Source organism: Botrytis sinoallii, assembly GCF_014898435.1.
Source record: "Botrytis sinoallii strain Bc 23 chromosome Unknown BSIN_014, whole genome shotgun sequence".
In the NCBI taxonomy this organism is placed as follows: domain Eukaryota; kingdom Fungi; phylum Ascomycota; class Leotiomycetes; order Helotiales; family Sclerotiniaceae; genus Botrytis; species Botrytis sinoallii.
Genome location: NW_024066041.1, coordinates 1 through 18350, shown reverse-complemented (window position 1 = coordinate 18350; position 18350 = coordinate 1). Strand labels below are relative to the sequence as shown.

General features: G+C 42.1%; 4 protein-coding genes across 4 annotated transcripts; 2 read left to right on the top strand and 2 right to left on the bottom strand.

Moving 5' to 3' along the window:
• Positions 1 to 799: 799 nt before the first annotated feature.
• EAF02_007801 (uncharacterized protein) lies at positions 800 to 1798 on the bottom strand (the record flags this gene model as incomplete). Its single annotated transcript, XM_038903849.1, has 1 exon — positions 800 to 1798. One exon carries the CDS (start codon positions 1796 to 1798, stop codon positions 800 to 802), a length of 999 nt encoding a protein of 332 aa, XP_038756130.1.
• Positions 1799 to 5122: 3324 nt separating this feature from the next.
• EAF02_007800 (uncharacterized protein) lies at positions 5123 to 6753 on the bottom strand (the record flags this gene model as incomplete). The annotated part of the gene is made up of 3 exons (XM_038903848.1): positions 5123 to 5822; positions 5874 to 6638; positions 6692 to 6753. 3 exons carry the CDS (start codon positions 6751 to 6753, stop codon positions 5123 to 5125), a joined length of 1527 nt encoding a protein of 508 aa, XP_038756129.1.
• Positions 6754 to 7480: 727 nt separating this feature from the next.
• On the top strand, positions 7481 to 9305 carry EAF02_007799 (uncharacterized protein; the record flags this gene model as incomplete). The annotated part of the gene is made up of 3 exons (XM_038903847.1): positions 7481 to 8202; positions 8253 to 9132; positions 9186 to 9305. The coding sequence occupies 3 exons, from the start codon at positions 7481 to 7483 to the stop codon at positions 9303 to 9305; spliced, it is 1722 nt and encodes a 573-aa protein (XP_038756128.1).
• A 1372-nt stretch (positions 9306 to 10677) lies between these two features.
• Positions 10678 to 14011, top strand: EAF02_007798 (uncharacterized protein; the record flags this gene model as incomplete). Its single annotated transcript, XM_038903846.1, has 7 exons — positions 10678 to 11426; positions 11477 to 11625; positions 11685 to 11773; positions 11829 to 12641; positions 12700 to 13006; positions 13056 to 13185; positions 13234 to 14011. 7 exons carry the CDS (start codon positions 10678 to 10680, stop codon positions 14009 to 14011), a joined length of 3015 nt encoding a protein of 1004 aa, XP_038756127.1.
• Between the last annotated feature and the right edge of the window lie 4339 nt (positions 14012 to 18350).

Here is an 18350-nt window from a genome sequence, read left to right as displayed (position 1 = left end):
TCACACATTTCGGCTGCTAGGCAGTACATCGTCGAATCAATATCGGTCATTTTGATAGACGAGCACTTAGTTTCGTTTTCCAAGAGAAAGAACTGCGTAGAAGCGTTCATACCATCGACTGTAAATCTTCGGTCCAGACAAAGCCAGAACAGAGAAGATACATTATTGCCAAGATTATACCAAGATGAAGGACCTCGACTGTCCAGGTGCTTCAAGGCAATTTCTCCAAGTGCTTGACGTGGACCACTTTTGGGATTATAATCGGCGCTGTCAGTATCAGTGCAGCCTCTCATGAGTTTCCAACTTCTTAGATTTCAGATTCTCTTCACGGGGAGCTAGGGAAGGGACAGTCTTGTATATGATTGATCGTACTCCTGGAATTCACGGGAAAACTCGAATACTTGAGATTACCGATTACATTAATTGCGCCTAAAAATCTATTTAACTCCAATCAATTACCCCGATCTTTTCCAAAACATCAATTGTTTTGCGGGACAATAAAGAAACCACGTGTACATATTTTCCAGGACATTCTGACAACAAGCTGAAGTTTCCGATCACTACGAAAATTCATCAAACTTGTCCAATCTCCAAACTTCGAATGCGTGCCAAACACACAAAAAAGAAATTTGAATAAAAAAAACCAAAAAATCAAACTCCCCATCGCCGGCATAATATTCCATTCGAAGGGAATAAATCAGGTTGGAGACCCTTCGTAGAAGGACTGAGAAGTAAAATGTTAGCTTTAGTTCAGCTACAGTAGAGTGAAAACAAATGGGAAAGTACAAACATTATCTTGTTAAGCCGGAGCTTGAATCAATCTATTCAAACATTTTCTCGAATCGGCAGATAACTCCTTTGTATTGGGGTCGACAATTGCCCAATCACAATCCAAGTCCATGTTGAAGAAGTGATAGATCACGTCTGGAACTTCTTTGCAGAATTTCAGACCAACTCTGTCGTCATATGCATAGGCATACGAATTCTTGCATCGGTTTGAGAAGTGCTGGCTAGATGCTCGGCACTGGTTGTGATTATGGACCCCTCTGCAGCATGCCGCATCAGTATTGTGAATCTTGCAATCAGAGGCACAACCCGCATGATTTGGCTCGCCACTAAGGATAACCTTATGGGTATTTGGACACCAACCACCGGTCGGGTCTTCGGTGCAGCCGTACGGAAGACACATATCGCTGTCAGGAGCTACGAGCATTTTGGTTGTGTAGCCATCTACAAGACTGTGATCCAGGTGAGCTCCACCAGCGTGTACATGGCCATTACCCTTTGGGTTAAATGTCGCTTCGTTGACGTTGTAAATGTCACCATTCGGTCTATAGCGAAAGCCCTCGGTGGTACATCTGGTACCGTTATCATTGCAGCCAAATTGGACAATTTCTCGTCTGGTGTATGCGGTGCCCTGGGGCCAGAATTTCTCAGTATTTCCTTCAACTAAGACCTCGCCCGGCTTTATCTGTGGACGTTCCTGATTTACCGAGGTTCTCAATGGTACATGAACGTAGTTATCATTGTAAACTTTGCCTTCCAGGAAAACTGGCTGCTCCGTCGCGCCAGAATTTACATATACATGAACTGTACCTTGAGAGCTGGCTGTAATGACATCTCTGTTCTTATGGAATTCATGTATATTTGGCAACTTGGCAAGGTATGGCTCTGGTGATATTCCGTCGGCGAAGAGCTGATAGTTGGTGGGAAGCTTTGCCGGATCTTGAGCCTCGATGCTTGCGACGAAGACCGCAAGCACGATGAATGGGTCGACAATTTTTAAATATTTCACCATCTTGAATGGTTCAAATTCTACAATTTGTCAGTCATGTATGATGATATTGTAGATGGCTACATGGATCTTAATCATTCGATAAGATCTCTAAGTGTCCAACGACTTCGTTGTAACTATAAATGAAAGATTTGGGGATACTGACTAGAATTCTGGTGATATCTGGACCTATGAGACGAGTATAGTAATGTGCTCTTTCGGATTCAACCTCAGCAGTCTCAAGTGTTCTTCTTCCATGGGGAAAGATGACCCCTTTTATACCCAAAAGTGAGGGGAACGCTATAATGCAAACGTCATTCTACATTTGTTAAATAGCTTATTTTTAACACCGAGATACTCAAGAACATCGAGGTTTTTAAGTCTCTAGTTTTTACCTACATGGCTCACCATTAGGTGTCACTTCATCGTCATGGCGATGTCGAACTCATTTTCGCGAACTCATAATCTCATCTAGACTTTAACTATTATTGCTTTGAAGCTTTAAAATAGCTTATTTGGGACGTGAGGAAAATTTTCTCCGACTTGATAGAAATCTCGCAGCCGTCGGCCTCAAATTCCAATTGAAGATCTTACATAGCCACGGTTGGCCAATAGTACCAATCGTCGTGTAGATCAGAAATAAAGAATGTTGTCTAAAAAAAGAAGGTTCTTTTGTTCAGACTTTCACTAATGCGAACACAGTTTTGGAAACCGTATTATTTGTCACATACATTGTTCTTTCCCTTTTTCTTTCACGTTTATTCTTCACCTTTCATCTTGCCTCGTTTTTTGGGATCTACTTTTGGGGGAAGGGAAACTTTATATTTTCGGTGTTAGATCATGTATGTATTGCCATTTAATTATGGGTGATTTACTCTCGTGCTATCAAAAGTAAATGATTTGCTCACTCATGTCACTTGGGTTCTACGATGGCTAGAATCTATGACGGGAGACTGGAACCTACGATTGGATATTAACAATCTACGAATTTGAGCTAGATTCTATTCATAGATTCTAACCGTAATATTCTAGGATCTAGGTGGTATTAGAATAAATTCATTGCTATTTTGAAATGTGAGAGTGATTTTTTGTACTTCCATCTACTAGTAGAAGATGCTTGGCCATTATTAGTCGGTGACTAGCACGCACTCGACGGTCGACTTTAAATTAGCGAGGACTAAAAGATCCCTTTTGAGGTTTTTTTTTTTTTTTTTTTGACTAGCCTTACCCTTTCAATCAAGCGGACAGAAACTTTTTTGACACTTCAAACTGCCTTGAAATATCGGCGACGAACTCTATTTTCCATAGCCTAGACTACATGCGATTTAGTGTTCCAATTAGGCAAGGGCAGGTACCAATTTGAACACCCTGAAACTGAATTCATCGCAATGATAGGACCTTGTAACTTTGGCATGTCTCGAAATTCACAACGATTTTCATGACATACTTTAAGCATTGCCAAAAACTTCACGCTGATCATCTAACAAGACAGTGAAGCAGATACTATAGGAAAGTGGTCGTCACAAATAATAAGGTTTTTAGATAAAAGAAAGAGCAGGTCGGTTGTAATCCCCCGCCATGCAAATCATATTCAAGAATGACAGAGTTACTTCGTCTTACATTATCTAGCATCGGCTGCTCGTTATCGGATCGTCAAGCTAAGTAAATGTCTAACAACTGAGTTTCCAGAATGAATTCATTGATTTCTCGGAATTTCAATCTTGTACTGGAACGAAATGATGGAATATGATCTCATAAATCAAGTTCAGTGACTTAAAAAACACAGATCAAACATGTTCAAACCTAATTCGAGAATTCATGGCCGCAGTGAGACTGTAGAGAGAAGGCAATTTTTGGCGCAAACAAGGCACCTTTATCCGATAGGATCTCTGGAAGAGATCTTTGAACACATGTCCTGATGAAATAATCAACGTTTCTTTTTTGCGTGATTTGAATTTAGGTTGGCCGCATTCAATGTATGATCGATGCATAGCCATGCTATTATAACTGAATCTGGGTTAGAACTCAGTTTGTATTGATCTCATAACAGATCACCATAGCTTGAGAACACTACGGAATGATATGCACGACATCATGAAAATAACGGATAATATGAAACCGCTTCACCTACTACTCTCAACTGGCAAATGCATTAAAATTTTTCTTTTCTGTACATCTAGCTCACGGTGCTCAAAGTTCGACGTATCGGCATTGCGTTCATGAAATTTTCCATTTCCAAGTATTTCCAAATTGATTGACACTATACTTCCAACTAGATACCGAATACAGCTACTCGCGGATCTTTGCACAAAGCCAGCATACAGCTCTTCAACGAAAATCCAGAATGTTGTATACTTCTCACACGAATATAACATAATGCTCCGATCACAGTTTGTTAATACATGATTTCCACCAAACGATTTCCCAGACACTATTTGCTGAGGTGTGAACTTTTTGCTCATCATCAGCTCAGCTAGGTGAATATGACTCAAGGGCTTGTTTTAACAAGGAGAATTTTGCTTTCGACGATGAGTTATGTTAGGTCTCACAAACATATCGCCGTATGCACTAACACTATCATACGTATTTCTCATTTTCTCAAATGTCGTAGGTTCATCGCTCTTGAATTCCTCGTCCTATGAAAGGCATTGCAAACCGATTTGCGATTGTTGGTCGGCATTTTTCCCCCTTAACTCAACATCGTCCTTCATGGGATACATACCTGTCTCTACAACTTTTCACGGAACAACTACCACAAATTGATGAAACATGACCACGACTAGCCTATAACTTTAAGTACACTCGTGGGATAGCTCAGTGTCTCATTATCGATGATATTGTGTTGCAGACGTGATTGGGTATTGTATTTTTAATTTGGAGGTAAGAAAGGTTGAGTTATATACCCAGAAGATTGATCTTAGATTTTCAAGGGCCACGATTTATTGGCCTGATAAGTTGATGTTGGTTGTCGAGTGAGATTTTCGACACTTCCATATATTCCACACGTCCCGCAAAGAACAAATGATTATTGCGATCTGTCTAATCTTTTTCTCAACATAATGTCTTTTTGAAGATCTCTAAATGCATAGGTATAATACCATTATAGTTAAAAAATCAAAGCTTTCGATACAGGTTTAACTTCGTCAGGGAGTCCAGGACAGCCCTCAAAGCTTGGAGAGGTATCCACGTGATCTTGATACACACATCTATCTATCATACCTTACATCAATTAGTTTGAGAGTTTTTCAATGTTTTTGTATAAGTATAGTATTATGATTTAAGATAATTACATGAAATTATTATAATGTCCAGTTCGTATGAGTATGGTCGTCGTTCAATCCTCTTTGACTAGGGCAATTCTTGTACAGGTTCATCCCTGTGCCCGTATTCGTAAGTCCTTCTGCTAGCGTCCATTTCGTATTTAGACTGAGTTCCATAAACCTCATGAAATCCTGCAAATGTGCTATCCGGCACAAATGCGGGAGGTTGTTGGTATACGACTTCAATAGGTCTCGGCTCTTGCTGATGCTTCTTCTTTCGGAGCATAAACCAAGCAACTCCGGCGAGAATAGCCACGACTGAGACAATGCCGACAGCTATACCTGCAAGCGCACCATGAGAGAGACCGGTCTGTTCTTCGGACTTAGCATCCGTTGCTGGATGGCTGAATCCGGTTGTGTCGCTTGCTCCAGGCTCTGTTGTGAGGGTTCCGTTAACTACCACTGCGCCGTTTGTAGTTACATTGGCACAGCTCTCAACCGTATCTTTGGATATCGTAGGGACAAGATCTGTGGCCGTCGATGGATTTGCTTGCCAAAGTGTGAAAGTGTTCTCGTCATGGTTGACCATGAGATAGGCTGCGGTCAGAAAGTAACGACCCAAAGTTGACGGCTGATTTGATGTGACGCCGTAAAGAAACTCCCTTTCACTTTGGTTGAACCCTCTACTGCCATTGCGTTCAATTGTAACAAAAGGAGGCATAAATTGACTATTTGGAATTGTCACCTCAAGCCCAGAGCTAAGCTTTATTGACAAATCTCCTTGAAAGCTAGAATATTGCTGTTAGTGATGGGAAGAATACTAGAAAATTGATACTCACCAATTGGTTGCATCATATAGTTGAGCGAGCCAATGTAGCCCGTAAGAGACTCCTGTAGTTTGAGTATTGGTTTTATTCTGAAAGGTATCCAAGATTGAGCCAGGAGCCTCGATTAAAAGTTGGCGTTGTGGAACAATGCAGACCGGCAAAGCAAAGTTTAGAGGGAAGATACTAGTGGTAGTGCCAGTGCGGTCGACAAGTTCAATATCAGATATAGTCACCTTCATACCAGTCCAACATCCTGTCGCGTTGCTGTAGTCTAATGCCTGAGTATAGTTCTGCCCGATGACCTTTTCCTGATCGTATCCTCCAATCACGACCTGTCCGTCCAGCGGTTGATCTATCCACATCCGTCCCCAGAAAATGGACCATACTTTTGATGCGATTTTTCCTGTTTCGACGAGGCTATTTAGGTATGTCGAGTTGCTGCCCATCCCCAGTGCATGGAGTATGGTGTATCCATGATCCCAATTTTCTCTCGGTATACCAATCGGAAATTTACTCAGGTTGGTAGAGCCTGGCGAAAATATGTCCGAACCTGCAAGACTGGTCGTCATGAGATCTGCAATACCACTTTCAGCACCATAGCTTGCCGTCTCAACAGTTGCCGCTCCTACTGCAACCATGTTGCTACTCTTTTGATAAGTCGTCGATCCATTTTCGAGGAACAGGTTACCGCGACGGACCCGACAGATAGTATCGTCGAAAATAATACTGGCATCGCACAATGAATCATAATCATAAAGCCAAGTATTATTCAATTCCCTTGAAGCATATTAGCAAAGACTGAGAATGATGAAAATGGTGGGTCTATTTACGCCCAAGGAAGAACCACTATGTTTTGAGCTGGAGTTCCGACTGAAACTGATATACCTCGCATATAGGAGTTTTCAATGTCGGGAAGGACTTGTATATCTTTCAATGGCAAAGAAATAGCTGAGTAGTTACATGATGTTGCCTCTGCCAGAGAGCACGAAAACGTCAAAAAGAGGCTGAAATGCATGGTAACGAAAGTGGTGAAGACGCCGCGGAATATGAGGGCTCACGAGTCATAGTTGCTCACATAGAAGAGGCTGCTCAGCACATTTGAGGAAGCACGAAACAGTTCCCAAAATCCTTACCTAAGCGCCCATACATCATTTGGGGGCAAGCAAAAACTTTCTGGAATCCCAGTAGTAGGGGGGAGAGGGGCATTCAGTGTAACGCCGTTACTTGAGTACATGTATTGGCTCTCATCTATCAATCATTTCCTTTACGGCACAACCAGCTCAGTCAATTGGTAGGCGACGCGCTTTGGTCACTTGTTTAGGCGTGCTGCAGGTTCCGAAACGCCCTGAACCAAACTGCTGGTAACGAATAACAAACTTCATTGGCCGTTTTTGATAAATTGTTTGTTATTCTTTTCCAGAAGAATTTAGCCCAAATTGCAGTTTATCTACCAAAAATGGACAGCAGGGATTTTGGCGAGTTTCATATCGGCGCTTAAGATACGAGCACCATATCAACACGACATTCGGATTTCATGGGAATTGAAAACCAGCCTTTATCCTGCGCGCTTCATCTAAACAATGTGTTGGTAGTTCCTTCACAAATTAACCTTAATCATTATGTTGACTGATTTTGCAGTTCGAAGAAAAGATCGTATCATCTTTATTGCTATATTTGCTCTGATCGCATTTTTACTCCACCATCACGCCCAGCAACCTAGTACACCCAAAGGACCTACAACATATAGAGCACCCCTTACATTTAAATCAGCAAAGTTTGACTGGTCTCATGCAAAGCAGTACTTTCCTGTTGATTCATTCACAGCCTTGCCAAAAGAAAAGCCCAAGAAGCTTCCGCTAGTACAACACCAGTTTAGCAAGGCCTACACAGACGATGCAATCACGAAGAAACGGCGCGAAGCCGTTCGCGAAGCTTTTATCAGATCATGGAAAAGCTACAAAAGTCATGCTTGGCTTCATGATGAATTGTTACCGGTGAGCGGGGGATTCAAAGATCCTTTCGGAGGCTGGGCAGCCAATCTTGTTGATTGCCTAGATACTCTCTGGATCATGGACCTGAAAGAGGAATTCTACGAAGCTGCTGCCGTTGCTGTGCAACTGGACTGGAGCAATACCACAGAGTCGGGAATCAATCTTTTTGAAACCACCATCCGGCATTTGGGTGGTCTTCTTGGTGCATATGACCTGAGTAAAGAGCCAACGTTGCTGGAGAAAGCGGTGGAATTGGGCAACATGCTATACATGGCATTCGACACGCCAAATCGTACCCCAGGTTTCTGGCTTACCTTTGAAGATGTGAAGGCTGGAAGACAACTTGCTGGGTAGGTATCACTTTGGACGTATGTAGAACATCTAGCTGACGGAAAATCAGGACACATGATCCAAGTTCGGGGCCAACGTCTCTATCGCTTGAATTCACTAGACTGTCTCAATTGACGGGCGATGATAAGTATTACGATGCGATAGAGCGTATGAGACAACTTCTCGAGCGTACACAAGAGCAATCGCTTTTACCTGGAATGTGGCCGACTATGGTCAACTTCAGGGAGGGGACGGTCAGGGGAGACAACTCTTTCTCCCTCGGAGCGCTTGCAGACTCACTCTATGAGTATCTTCCAAAGATGGTCATACTTCTTAGTGGACGCGAGGGCTCTGAATCATACGAGAAGATGTATCGCAGAGCTATGGATGTCGTGATTGAACACGTGCTCTTCAGACCCATGCTCCCAGGGAAAGAAGACTTCTTATTTGCAGGCACTACTTTTGTCCATGAGGATGGCATTCATCTTGTTCCCGAAATGCAACATCTTACTTGTTTCATCGGAGGAATGTTTGCCCTTGGCGGTAAAATCTTCGGTATTGATGACCATATTGTCATCGGGGATCGTATAGCCCGCGGATGTGGCTGGGTTTATCAATCATTTCCTACTGGAGTTATGCCGGAGATATATGCTCTCATCGAATGTCCCACGCTAGAACCATGCAACTGGGATAACGAGAAGTGGCAGAGAGAAGGTGATCAGTCCCTGACTCATGGCTTCCGACATGCCCGTGATCCCCGCTATTTACTTAGGCCTGAAGCTATTGAAAGTATTTTCATTATGTATCGATTGCAGGGGAAGGATGATTTACGAGAAACGGCTTGGAATATGTTTGAAGGCATCATGAAGTCAACTCAAACGTCCTTGGCCAATTCTGCTATCAGTAATGTAACTGTCAGTGGCGAGACTGAGAAAGAGGACTCCATGGAGGTAGGCAATACAATAATCATATCTAATAATGTGAAGCTAATGTTTTTGAGCAGAGCTTTTGGATGGCAGAAACACTCAAGTACTTTTACTTGATATTTTCTTCGCCGGATACAATCAGTTTAGACGAATATGTCTTTACCACTGAAGCTCATCCTTTCAGACGAGCCGATTGAGTTTTACGCAGAGTGAAGAAAAATAGCATTACCTTAGCATGCCGGTATCTCAAGGGCATGAATCCCGGATGGGCGAATGAAAGATTGAGTACTTTCAGGCTATGAATTGGAGCCAAAATATCTCCAATCCCAAAAGAGCTACAGAAGCTCCGCGAGAATATCGCAATGTTATCGGCAAGAGATGAAACTGTCTCGGCTGGCCGAGTTCCGCTCAGTTGGCCAATATATATTTACAATCACTCCAGAACCACATAATCAGTAACGAAATTAATGACTATTGTATATCATATCTATGTCATGGATATCTCCGGCTTGTATGACTTATCCCTTGATTATATGTGACCCGGTGATTGGTGGCGAAGCATGAATCCTGAATCCTGATACCAATCAACCCCGGCATTGCATAGGAAGCTAACAAACCAACTCTGCAATCCTACCTAGCTGTATATGTGTAGCAAATGTCATAGATGCGGTACAACTGTGTATATACTCTGTTACGTCAATCCAACGATGAGGTGTGAAATATATAGGGCGATTAGATTGGCATACAAAATAGGTCACTAGCTGTCTGTAAGTACCTCCTATCATATCACGTAACATCAAAAGGATTCATCTACATCATACAGAGTAGGTGTAGATAGATGATATTCATCCTGGTCTTGATAGCAACAATCTTGTTGAACAGGGTGAGTGGGTGGTATGGTTATACGAGAATGACGGATCCCTCAAAATGTTATTGTATTATTTTCCATGATGTGCAATGAGGTTGAGACTCAACTTTTCATCATAATGAGAAAGACTGAAACCAAAGGCATTGTAGTAGCTACTAGACGATGTGAATTGTGTGGTTTGCAGATGCTATATAGACCAGGGAAATAAGCAGACAAATACTCCTGTCGTAAAGGCGTTGGAATATTGAGAGGGACTCGTTTGATAAAGACTTCAAGGTAGGCATTGTGTCACACGGCGGCCAGCAATTTGACCCTCATGATGCGGCTAAAAAGTTAATTACTCGTACCTAGAGAAAGGTTGTCCTTGGGAACAATTTCGGGTGATAACATTTCTCTGTTTGCAGGCGTTCGAAAAGCACCCCTGTTTTGCTACAATTTCTAACACCACCCTTACCTTTATTAAAACCCATCCGTAATGCTCTTATCTCCTTATCATAAGCGAGACAGCTTTCTGTTTCAATCGCGTCAAGCGCGAACCATCGATATGGGGAAATGTTGAAATGCGATACAATTCACAACTTTGTACATTCTAATTTCCTCATGTTTACCTTGGCGAATGATTGATTTACTCACAATGCTGCGATCTGACGATTGACCGAACTACAGCCTCCCCCTTTCACCAGCGTCCTAAACCTTCCACAATGTCGCTTTGGACAAAACCAGCAGTTCCAGATGCCCCTCCTTCAAAAGATGTTGCTGATGTGGCAGATACTGGTTTTGCAGATGTAGGTCTTCCTGCACCTACTCCAGTATCTCAAGCTTCTACCAATGCTTCTACGGCACGCCCTCAACTTGCACGTAATCAACCTCAACCTCCTCCACCACATCAGCCCCCACCGCCGCCTTCAGCGCAGCAGATGGTTGGCAATCCAAACGATTCGCTTTCCTTGATGCAACTGAAGAGACTCGTTACTGAATTTCCAAAGGTTGACCCTACATCATATACTTTTGTTTATAGCGACACAGCAACATTTGAAGAAGAGGTGGACGAGTGGTTTTCGTACAACGAGGCAGAGTTCAAAAGGCTACACAGAGCGAAGGATACTTTCCAGAGAAGATGGAAGAAATTTTCTGCGAAACCTTGGACAGAAGTCGATCGGGAGGAACAACTGAAATTTGTCAACAGGGAAGTTCAGGGTCTGCATGCTAGCGACCTGCGGAGGAGATGTAAAAGCTTACAAACTTTACTACACATTATACTAGGCAACTGGGATGAAAATGCAGGAAAGAAGGAGGAATTGGAGACCATTGAATCGGGTGAAAAGAAAAGAAGAACGAAAGCGACACCTTCGCACGTCGAAAGTATGAAGAGAAGTATATCACTTCTTGCAGAGAGTGGTGGAATTGAGATGGTCTATGAAGTCATGGAAACCGCTTTCAAACATTTATGGTGAGGATAGAAACATCATGTGCCTTGAAACACAACTGACTATGCGAAAGGGATGACGAATTTCGAGAGACAAAAATAACGGAAGATGACATACCGTTTGTACAGGATGAGCTCGATAATGTTATGACTATATTCTATTTGACAATAGAAGGCGTTCGTTGTCACACGGAATCTCTCGATCTTGCAAGGAAGACTCTCCGTAAGTATACATTATAATGCACATTCGTGATCTCCAGATACTGATGTTTGAGATCGCAGTGGGCCTGGAGCCAAATATTGTCCATTATTTGTTGACGATTACTGGAAAATTACGATGGGATGAGGCCAACGAGTTACCCCAAACACGAGTCAGTATTCCAGTGAGACATCACAAAACCTGTTAGCTTACTTTTATCTACGCAGATATTTCTTCTGTTTTGGAAATCCATATTATTAGTCTTTGGAGGTACTAAAGAAATCGATAAAGTTAAGAGGGCAACCGATGAACTGGCAAACTCAGGTGGCGAGAAGATAATTACTGCCTCCCCTCTTGACTATCATATCTTTCGACAAGAAATTACTTCAAAATACCCCGCATATATCCCCCCAGAACCTTTAATACCCCTAGAGCCCGATAATAATTCCATATTACCACCATTACCGAATAGACCAAGCCGAGCTAGCACAACCGGCGTCATGAATCCTTCAACGAATGTCAACAGCAGCGGAGCTTCAATTCTTCATCAGCCAGTTCACATAGCTACGCCTGCTCCATCCCCACCTCCATCCCCACCAGTTGGAGGAAAGGCAGGTAAGAAACAAAACTATCAAACAAATCAAAACTTCCCGTTTATGTACCCACCCCTTGATAGCACTAGCAATAGTGCCGGTGGAAAAGGCAATGCAGGACTACAGGATTTACTTGTAGGTCGTAAATGGGAAGGAAGTGATATTCCCAAGTCGATACTGGAAGCCGGTGAGCTATTTGCTGGTAGAATGCGAATGACTAGAGCTATGCGTCAATTGTGGGACGAAAGAGAACGTTTTCTAAGATTTGAACGTGGATGGGATGACAGAGACGATGAGGATATAGAAGAACTTGATCTCGACCACATATTGGCTGATGGACTCAAATCTGAAAAGTCAAAGTCGCCGAAAGTAGAAGTTGACTATGGACCACGACAAGACATTAGTGATGAGGTAAAAAGGAAGTTGGATCTGGTAGAGTCTTTCTACGTAAGTTTATTGGATGCCCCATCTCACAGTTCAGACTCTAAAACTCGAGTTTCAATAGCAATATTCCATTCCGCATTTACAATCACTTATTATAGTTCTTATCAAGGCTATGTTGGCGAATGTTACGAATTTAATGAACCAGTCAATAAATGTCCAACCACAAAGCAGCGTCCCTATAAGCGCACGAACCAATGGCGCCCGAGGACCAGGCCAAGCCCAAGATCCCGCAAACATACCTTTACCAAATCCAATTGATCTTGCAGATCTCACAGTAGAAGAAATTGAGGCAATGAGGTTCAGAGAGATTACTTCAAAGGCAGTATCCGGTATTCTTCTCATCGTCCTAAAATGGCTCAAGGTTTCCCGTAGGTTTAGATATCAGCTTATATGTCGTCTCATTTGCTGATTTGATAGATATCCTCAAATTCGAGTACTTTACGCAGCTTCTACTAGATTCCAATTATCTACCTTTGATTCTTAAAATGTTCGCCCATCAAGAGATAGACAGAATTGTGGACAGTAGGATAGACCGCGAAGACTTGAGGTTAGTTCATTGGCCTGGTGATATGGACTCATGACTAACGGATCTCAGCTTCTTCGCATTCTGTAACGGCAACAGCAAATGGGCTTTGGCCGCTGCCACTGAAGAAGACAGTGAGGATGATGCCGCTCCACCTCCAATAAAACTACAAAGGGACAGTACCGTGATCAATAATGACGATCAACTTCCGGCCCTTTCTTTTCAAGAAGGCCAGCATGCAGCTCGACGAGATACAGAAGTCGAAGAACTTGGCTTCCAAAGCACCGAAGTTAATTCGGAACCTATCACCGAATTCTCCTGGCGCAACTTTTTCTCTTCCATCAACTTTCTTCGCATCATGCAAAAGATTTGTAAGAACAAAGCTCATCGAAATCTACTTCTTGTTCAGTACAAATCATCCAACATTCTCAAAAAGTCCTTCAAAATTCCGCAACCCGAACTTCGCCTTTATACTTTAAAATTGTTCAAGAATCAAGTTCCATACTGTGGTCGCAAGTGGAGACAGGGAAATATGAGAGTTATTACGGCGGTGTACCTACATTGTAGACCTGAATTGAGAGATGATTGGTTAGCAGGTAGTGATGTAGATGCTGAAGTTGAGGAAGCATTGCCGTTGGAGCAAGCATTAAGAGCTCTGACACATTGGTTCAATCTGAGAAGATATCCAGAAAGAATGGGTGCAGACACGAAGTTATTGCAAGAGGAACACGACTTTTTCACAAGAGAATTAGACGGGATGGAGATTGGTATGGAGGAGATGGGGATTGGAAATGGAGAAGAGAGTATGGATGGCAGTATGTGGGGAGATGGAAGTAGCGGTTGGCAGTGAAGAATTATTGATGGTTTATGTGTATATGACGTTAAGATGAGGTATCTGTATATGCAATGAATGCAATGAATGATGAGAGACGATTCCTCCCAGTCACTTACTCGCATCCAATCGCATTCCAGTAAATAAATGATATCGCTTTTTACATAACGAATTATATATATCCAAAACGAAACTAAACGGCTGCGCCCCTCACGTTCATCTAGAATTCGGAGGTACTATTCACAGCCATGCCCGTTACAAATTAATCATATAGACAAGTTAATTGCACCCATCGTGAGTATTACTACATTCTTACATTTGTTGCATATCGGTAATGTATATTAATCAAAAGAGGTTGGCAGCTTATTATTTTCAATACTTTTTCTGGAGTTTGTTTGGTCACCCGTCGTCTAAGTGTCTTGCTTACTGGGAAGACGCTTACCGTATTTTGTATATTGAGGGGGTGTATTTGATTATTTTTATATTGAAACACCCCGCTTTTCTCCACACAGGGATTATCACGAGGTTTAGGGTTTGACAATCATGCACTGCACTTTTTCATGGGTGAGCTTGCGAGTGTGCAGGTGGGATTGTTGTGTCGCTGGTCGGTAATCTATATTTTTTATATGACGTTGTTTCTTATTGGGGGAGGAAAGAGGGGGTGATGTATTGTAAGATATTAATATATTTTACTCTGTGGTGCTATGGACTTGTTTCCTTTTCTGGGCAATGTCGATAGTGGTTTGTAGTGTGACTTGTTCGATCTGGTTTCATTCGCGATTCATGACACTGGGAGAGGAGTTATTGTTGCATGTCTGTAATTTATTCTCTTACAGTAAACTATGGAGTTGTTTCCTGTCTAGAACAGGTTTCTTGGTCTAGTTTGACCAGAGGCAGAACAGGAGGTTTTGTTGCATATCGAAGTTTATTTTCCGGACTGGTAAGATGTATCATTGGACAAGGAGATACTTTGATTCTGATATCAGTTGGGTTTGTTGCACGTCTGTAATATATATTGCTGACTAGTTGTTATGGAGATGATCCCTCTTCGATTCATGGGTGCTGATCGACGATTTGGTGTGTCTCAGGATAGGATGGGGATTGAGACAGCAAGAAAGCGATTTGTTGCGTGTCACGTATATTCTCCGATATTATCAGGTCTTCTACTGAACCCTACGCTGAGATAATGAGAGTTTTGTTGCATGTCTGTAATATAAAGTTGTGTGCTAGCAGGTCAAATTGATAACTTCCAGCATGTTGTTGCATATCAGCAATATATATTCAGACCAGAGCTAATTCATTTGCAGTAAGATCTTCCGTCCGTTGTTCTGTTGCACGCCGAATAATTTTCTCCGATAGTTAGGGACCAGTTGCTAGCCATGGTGCTTTATATACAAAGTTTTGTTGCTCATCTGTAATATATCATGATATGAAGATGTCTCGTATTCCATGCTAGAATGAATAATTCACATACAGTTGTAAGCTCTTGTTACATGCCGCAATATGTCTTATGCAAAATGATGTGCGATTTCCAGCTACTGCACATGTTTCTGCAATCTTGGATGAAAGAGTTATACTCAGCAATGAGCATAACTTCGGAGAGAAAACAAGATGTGCGACAAAAGATACACTTGCAATGGTATTATGAGATTGGATTAGATCTTGACCACGACTATTGATCGAAAATGTTGATTCTTTAAGGCTGATATCCTGTTGCATTTCGAAATAAATTCTCCGAAGTTTGGCAGAAGGGAAAGTTGAGATAACTTTAGCAAGTACGCGTGTTCCTTCGCAGAATGGAGGTCTTTCCACATTGATATCTACTCCCCGTGGCTTACCCTCATCCCTTGAGATACCGATATAGCGCAAAGTACTTGTTTAGGTTCGACAGAAGGAGTATGGTAGTATCCAATGAACCCAGAAGACTAATCCGAGACAGACACATTTCACATACAGTTTGAATAGATCCACAAACATATTGAACTTTTGGATCTGATATCCATCTTTCAAGACCTCGTGTTCATCTTATCTATTGCAATGAAAGATCAGACGTTCGAATGTTTTGTTGCATATCTGTTAAACTCTCCGAAGACCGTTGAGACTTGAGATGCGGGACGACTTGTCCACTTTGCCAATCGGATGAAACTATACTTCATGATACCATGACGTAACGAGATTTCCTAACCCAAACTACAAGATGCTTTGGTTTTGTTGCACGTCTTGAATCAATATGAAACGACGAGTGTGGATCTCCTGAGCACTTGTGTTTTCTCAACGAAGAAGAAGCGCACTTCATAACCCACCATGATCAATCAGGCCCACTCATTGTACCACCAGTGATGGAATGAGACGGTTGGGGCATGAGTCCGAACTTCGAGACTTCAAACCACTAATAGGCAAGATACTTCATCCCAAGATCCTCTTGTTGCATGTCTAATTCTCCGAGTCCAGTATTAACACAGACGACAGTCCATCCTGGTGATCCAGGGTTTGGGAACTTGCGAACGCTTTGTTTCGTCTCGCTTTTGTATACCTGACAAGTTATTGATGACATTCCAGGCACGGATATATTGCCATGTGCGTAATCATGCTAATGCAAAGCGGACACCTGTAAATTTCGAGTACCCGTGAATCAGCGCTGCCGTGTGTTAGGTCGATGTCAAAGCCCACGGGCCATTCCGACACCCGACTACGTCCATTTCATCTTTGGAAATAGGCTGTTAATATTACAGTAAAGCTGTGTCCGTTGAAGAACGACTGATCTGCCAAAGTCGGCAACTAGTCATTGAAACTTAGCCGATACTGCTATCATATTCAGTTAGCTCATCACAATGTTTTCTAATCCGAAAAGCGAAGGATCTCGGAGGTCGCCCCAGATTGTCACCTTGTGACAACACGTCTAACCGTTTTAGTTTCATCCACAACTTCACGTTTAAGGTTCTTTAGCCGTCGTTTCACATCAACCCCCAGTGAGTCTAAAAGTTAAAAGTAGTTCATCACAAGTTGTAACTTGACGACGAAAGGTAACGTTCATGCATTTGCATGGTCTGTGTAATGTTCTAGACCAAAACCCCTGGCGATCCATATTTTATATGAAGATCCGGGACAGGCCAACCTAAGTTGAGGAAACATCAATATAAACAAAACGGCCTGGGGGGAACACTTTGCAAAGGTTTCAGGTAAAGATTTTCATGATAATTAATTTGTGCGTTGGACCGAGAGATCACTCTTCCTTTCTAGTCCTTGAAATAACCCAATCTTTTGAATCGAGAACAGATCTTCAAAAGAAATTATCGCGGTCAGACGTGATTTGCGGATCAGAGACCAGGCTAGCATTAGCATCAAAGGTTGGTCCGTGATCATTCAACATATGGTCTGCATTGAAGACCTGCTCCGTACCCGGTATGCAGTAGATTTAAATAGAACATATCGCAGGCTATGGAAGTAGCCAGGAGATGATGGTACTCGAGTATATCCTCAAGCCCTGGTGGAGCTTGGAATAAAGATGGCTGGTTTTGTTAATATGTTTGACGACTTCGAGGCCCACAATTTCATTTCAGCGGTTTCTTCGGTCAATAATACATTAGGCAGAATGGATTTTGTTTCCATGGTTGAGATGAACCGTCTTCCCGAAAGTATGATGTAGATGGTGTTGCAATATAGTACGGAGTAACTTTCTGAGAGGAACGTTGTCCTCGTGAATCTGATATGTAATATATGGTTTCATCTAGATTGGCTCAGCCCCAATCTCTGGATACGCGTTATCTTTCAGGCGACGAGGATTAAATCTCTCCAAATAGAACAACTTCTAGCTTTTCCATACACCCACACGGTTCTTGTAGATGAACATTCTCAATTGATGTTGTTTAGACATTTTGAAGGCTGGTCCGAAACTCGATGAAGATATCAAGGCCTGTCGCGGTCTCTTTTGACCTCTAGACTTGCTATCCCCTCAAAAGACAAAAGTCCAGGTAAAAACAACAAAAAGAAAAATATCGTAAAATTGACTTGGAAAATGTGATATTGAGTGCATTCGGACAATCAGTTACAAGGAGATGTAGGGGAAAAAGTTCAGAGGTGTGATATTCTTCCGATGTTAGTGTGATTTTGGTAAGTTTATAACAGAAGGGGTAAGCCGGATCATGTGACAAGATTCAAAATTGGATGAACTCACACCTCAATAGTTGCTAGAAACGATCGAATATATTGGATTTTCTGATTCAATGTCATTCATTCTAAACAAATCGTTATCCTATTCCATATATAGTCGAGTTTCAATTAAGCTTGGAATAACCAAAATTTAATGCTGTCCCCAGGAGTGATAATAAGAATCTAGAAAAATCCCTTGTTTACCTCT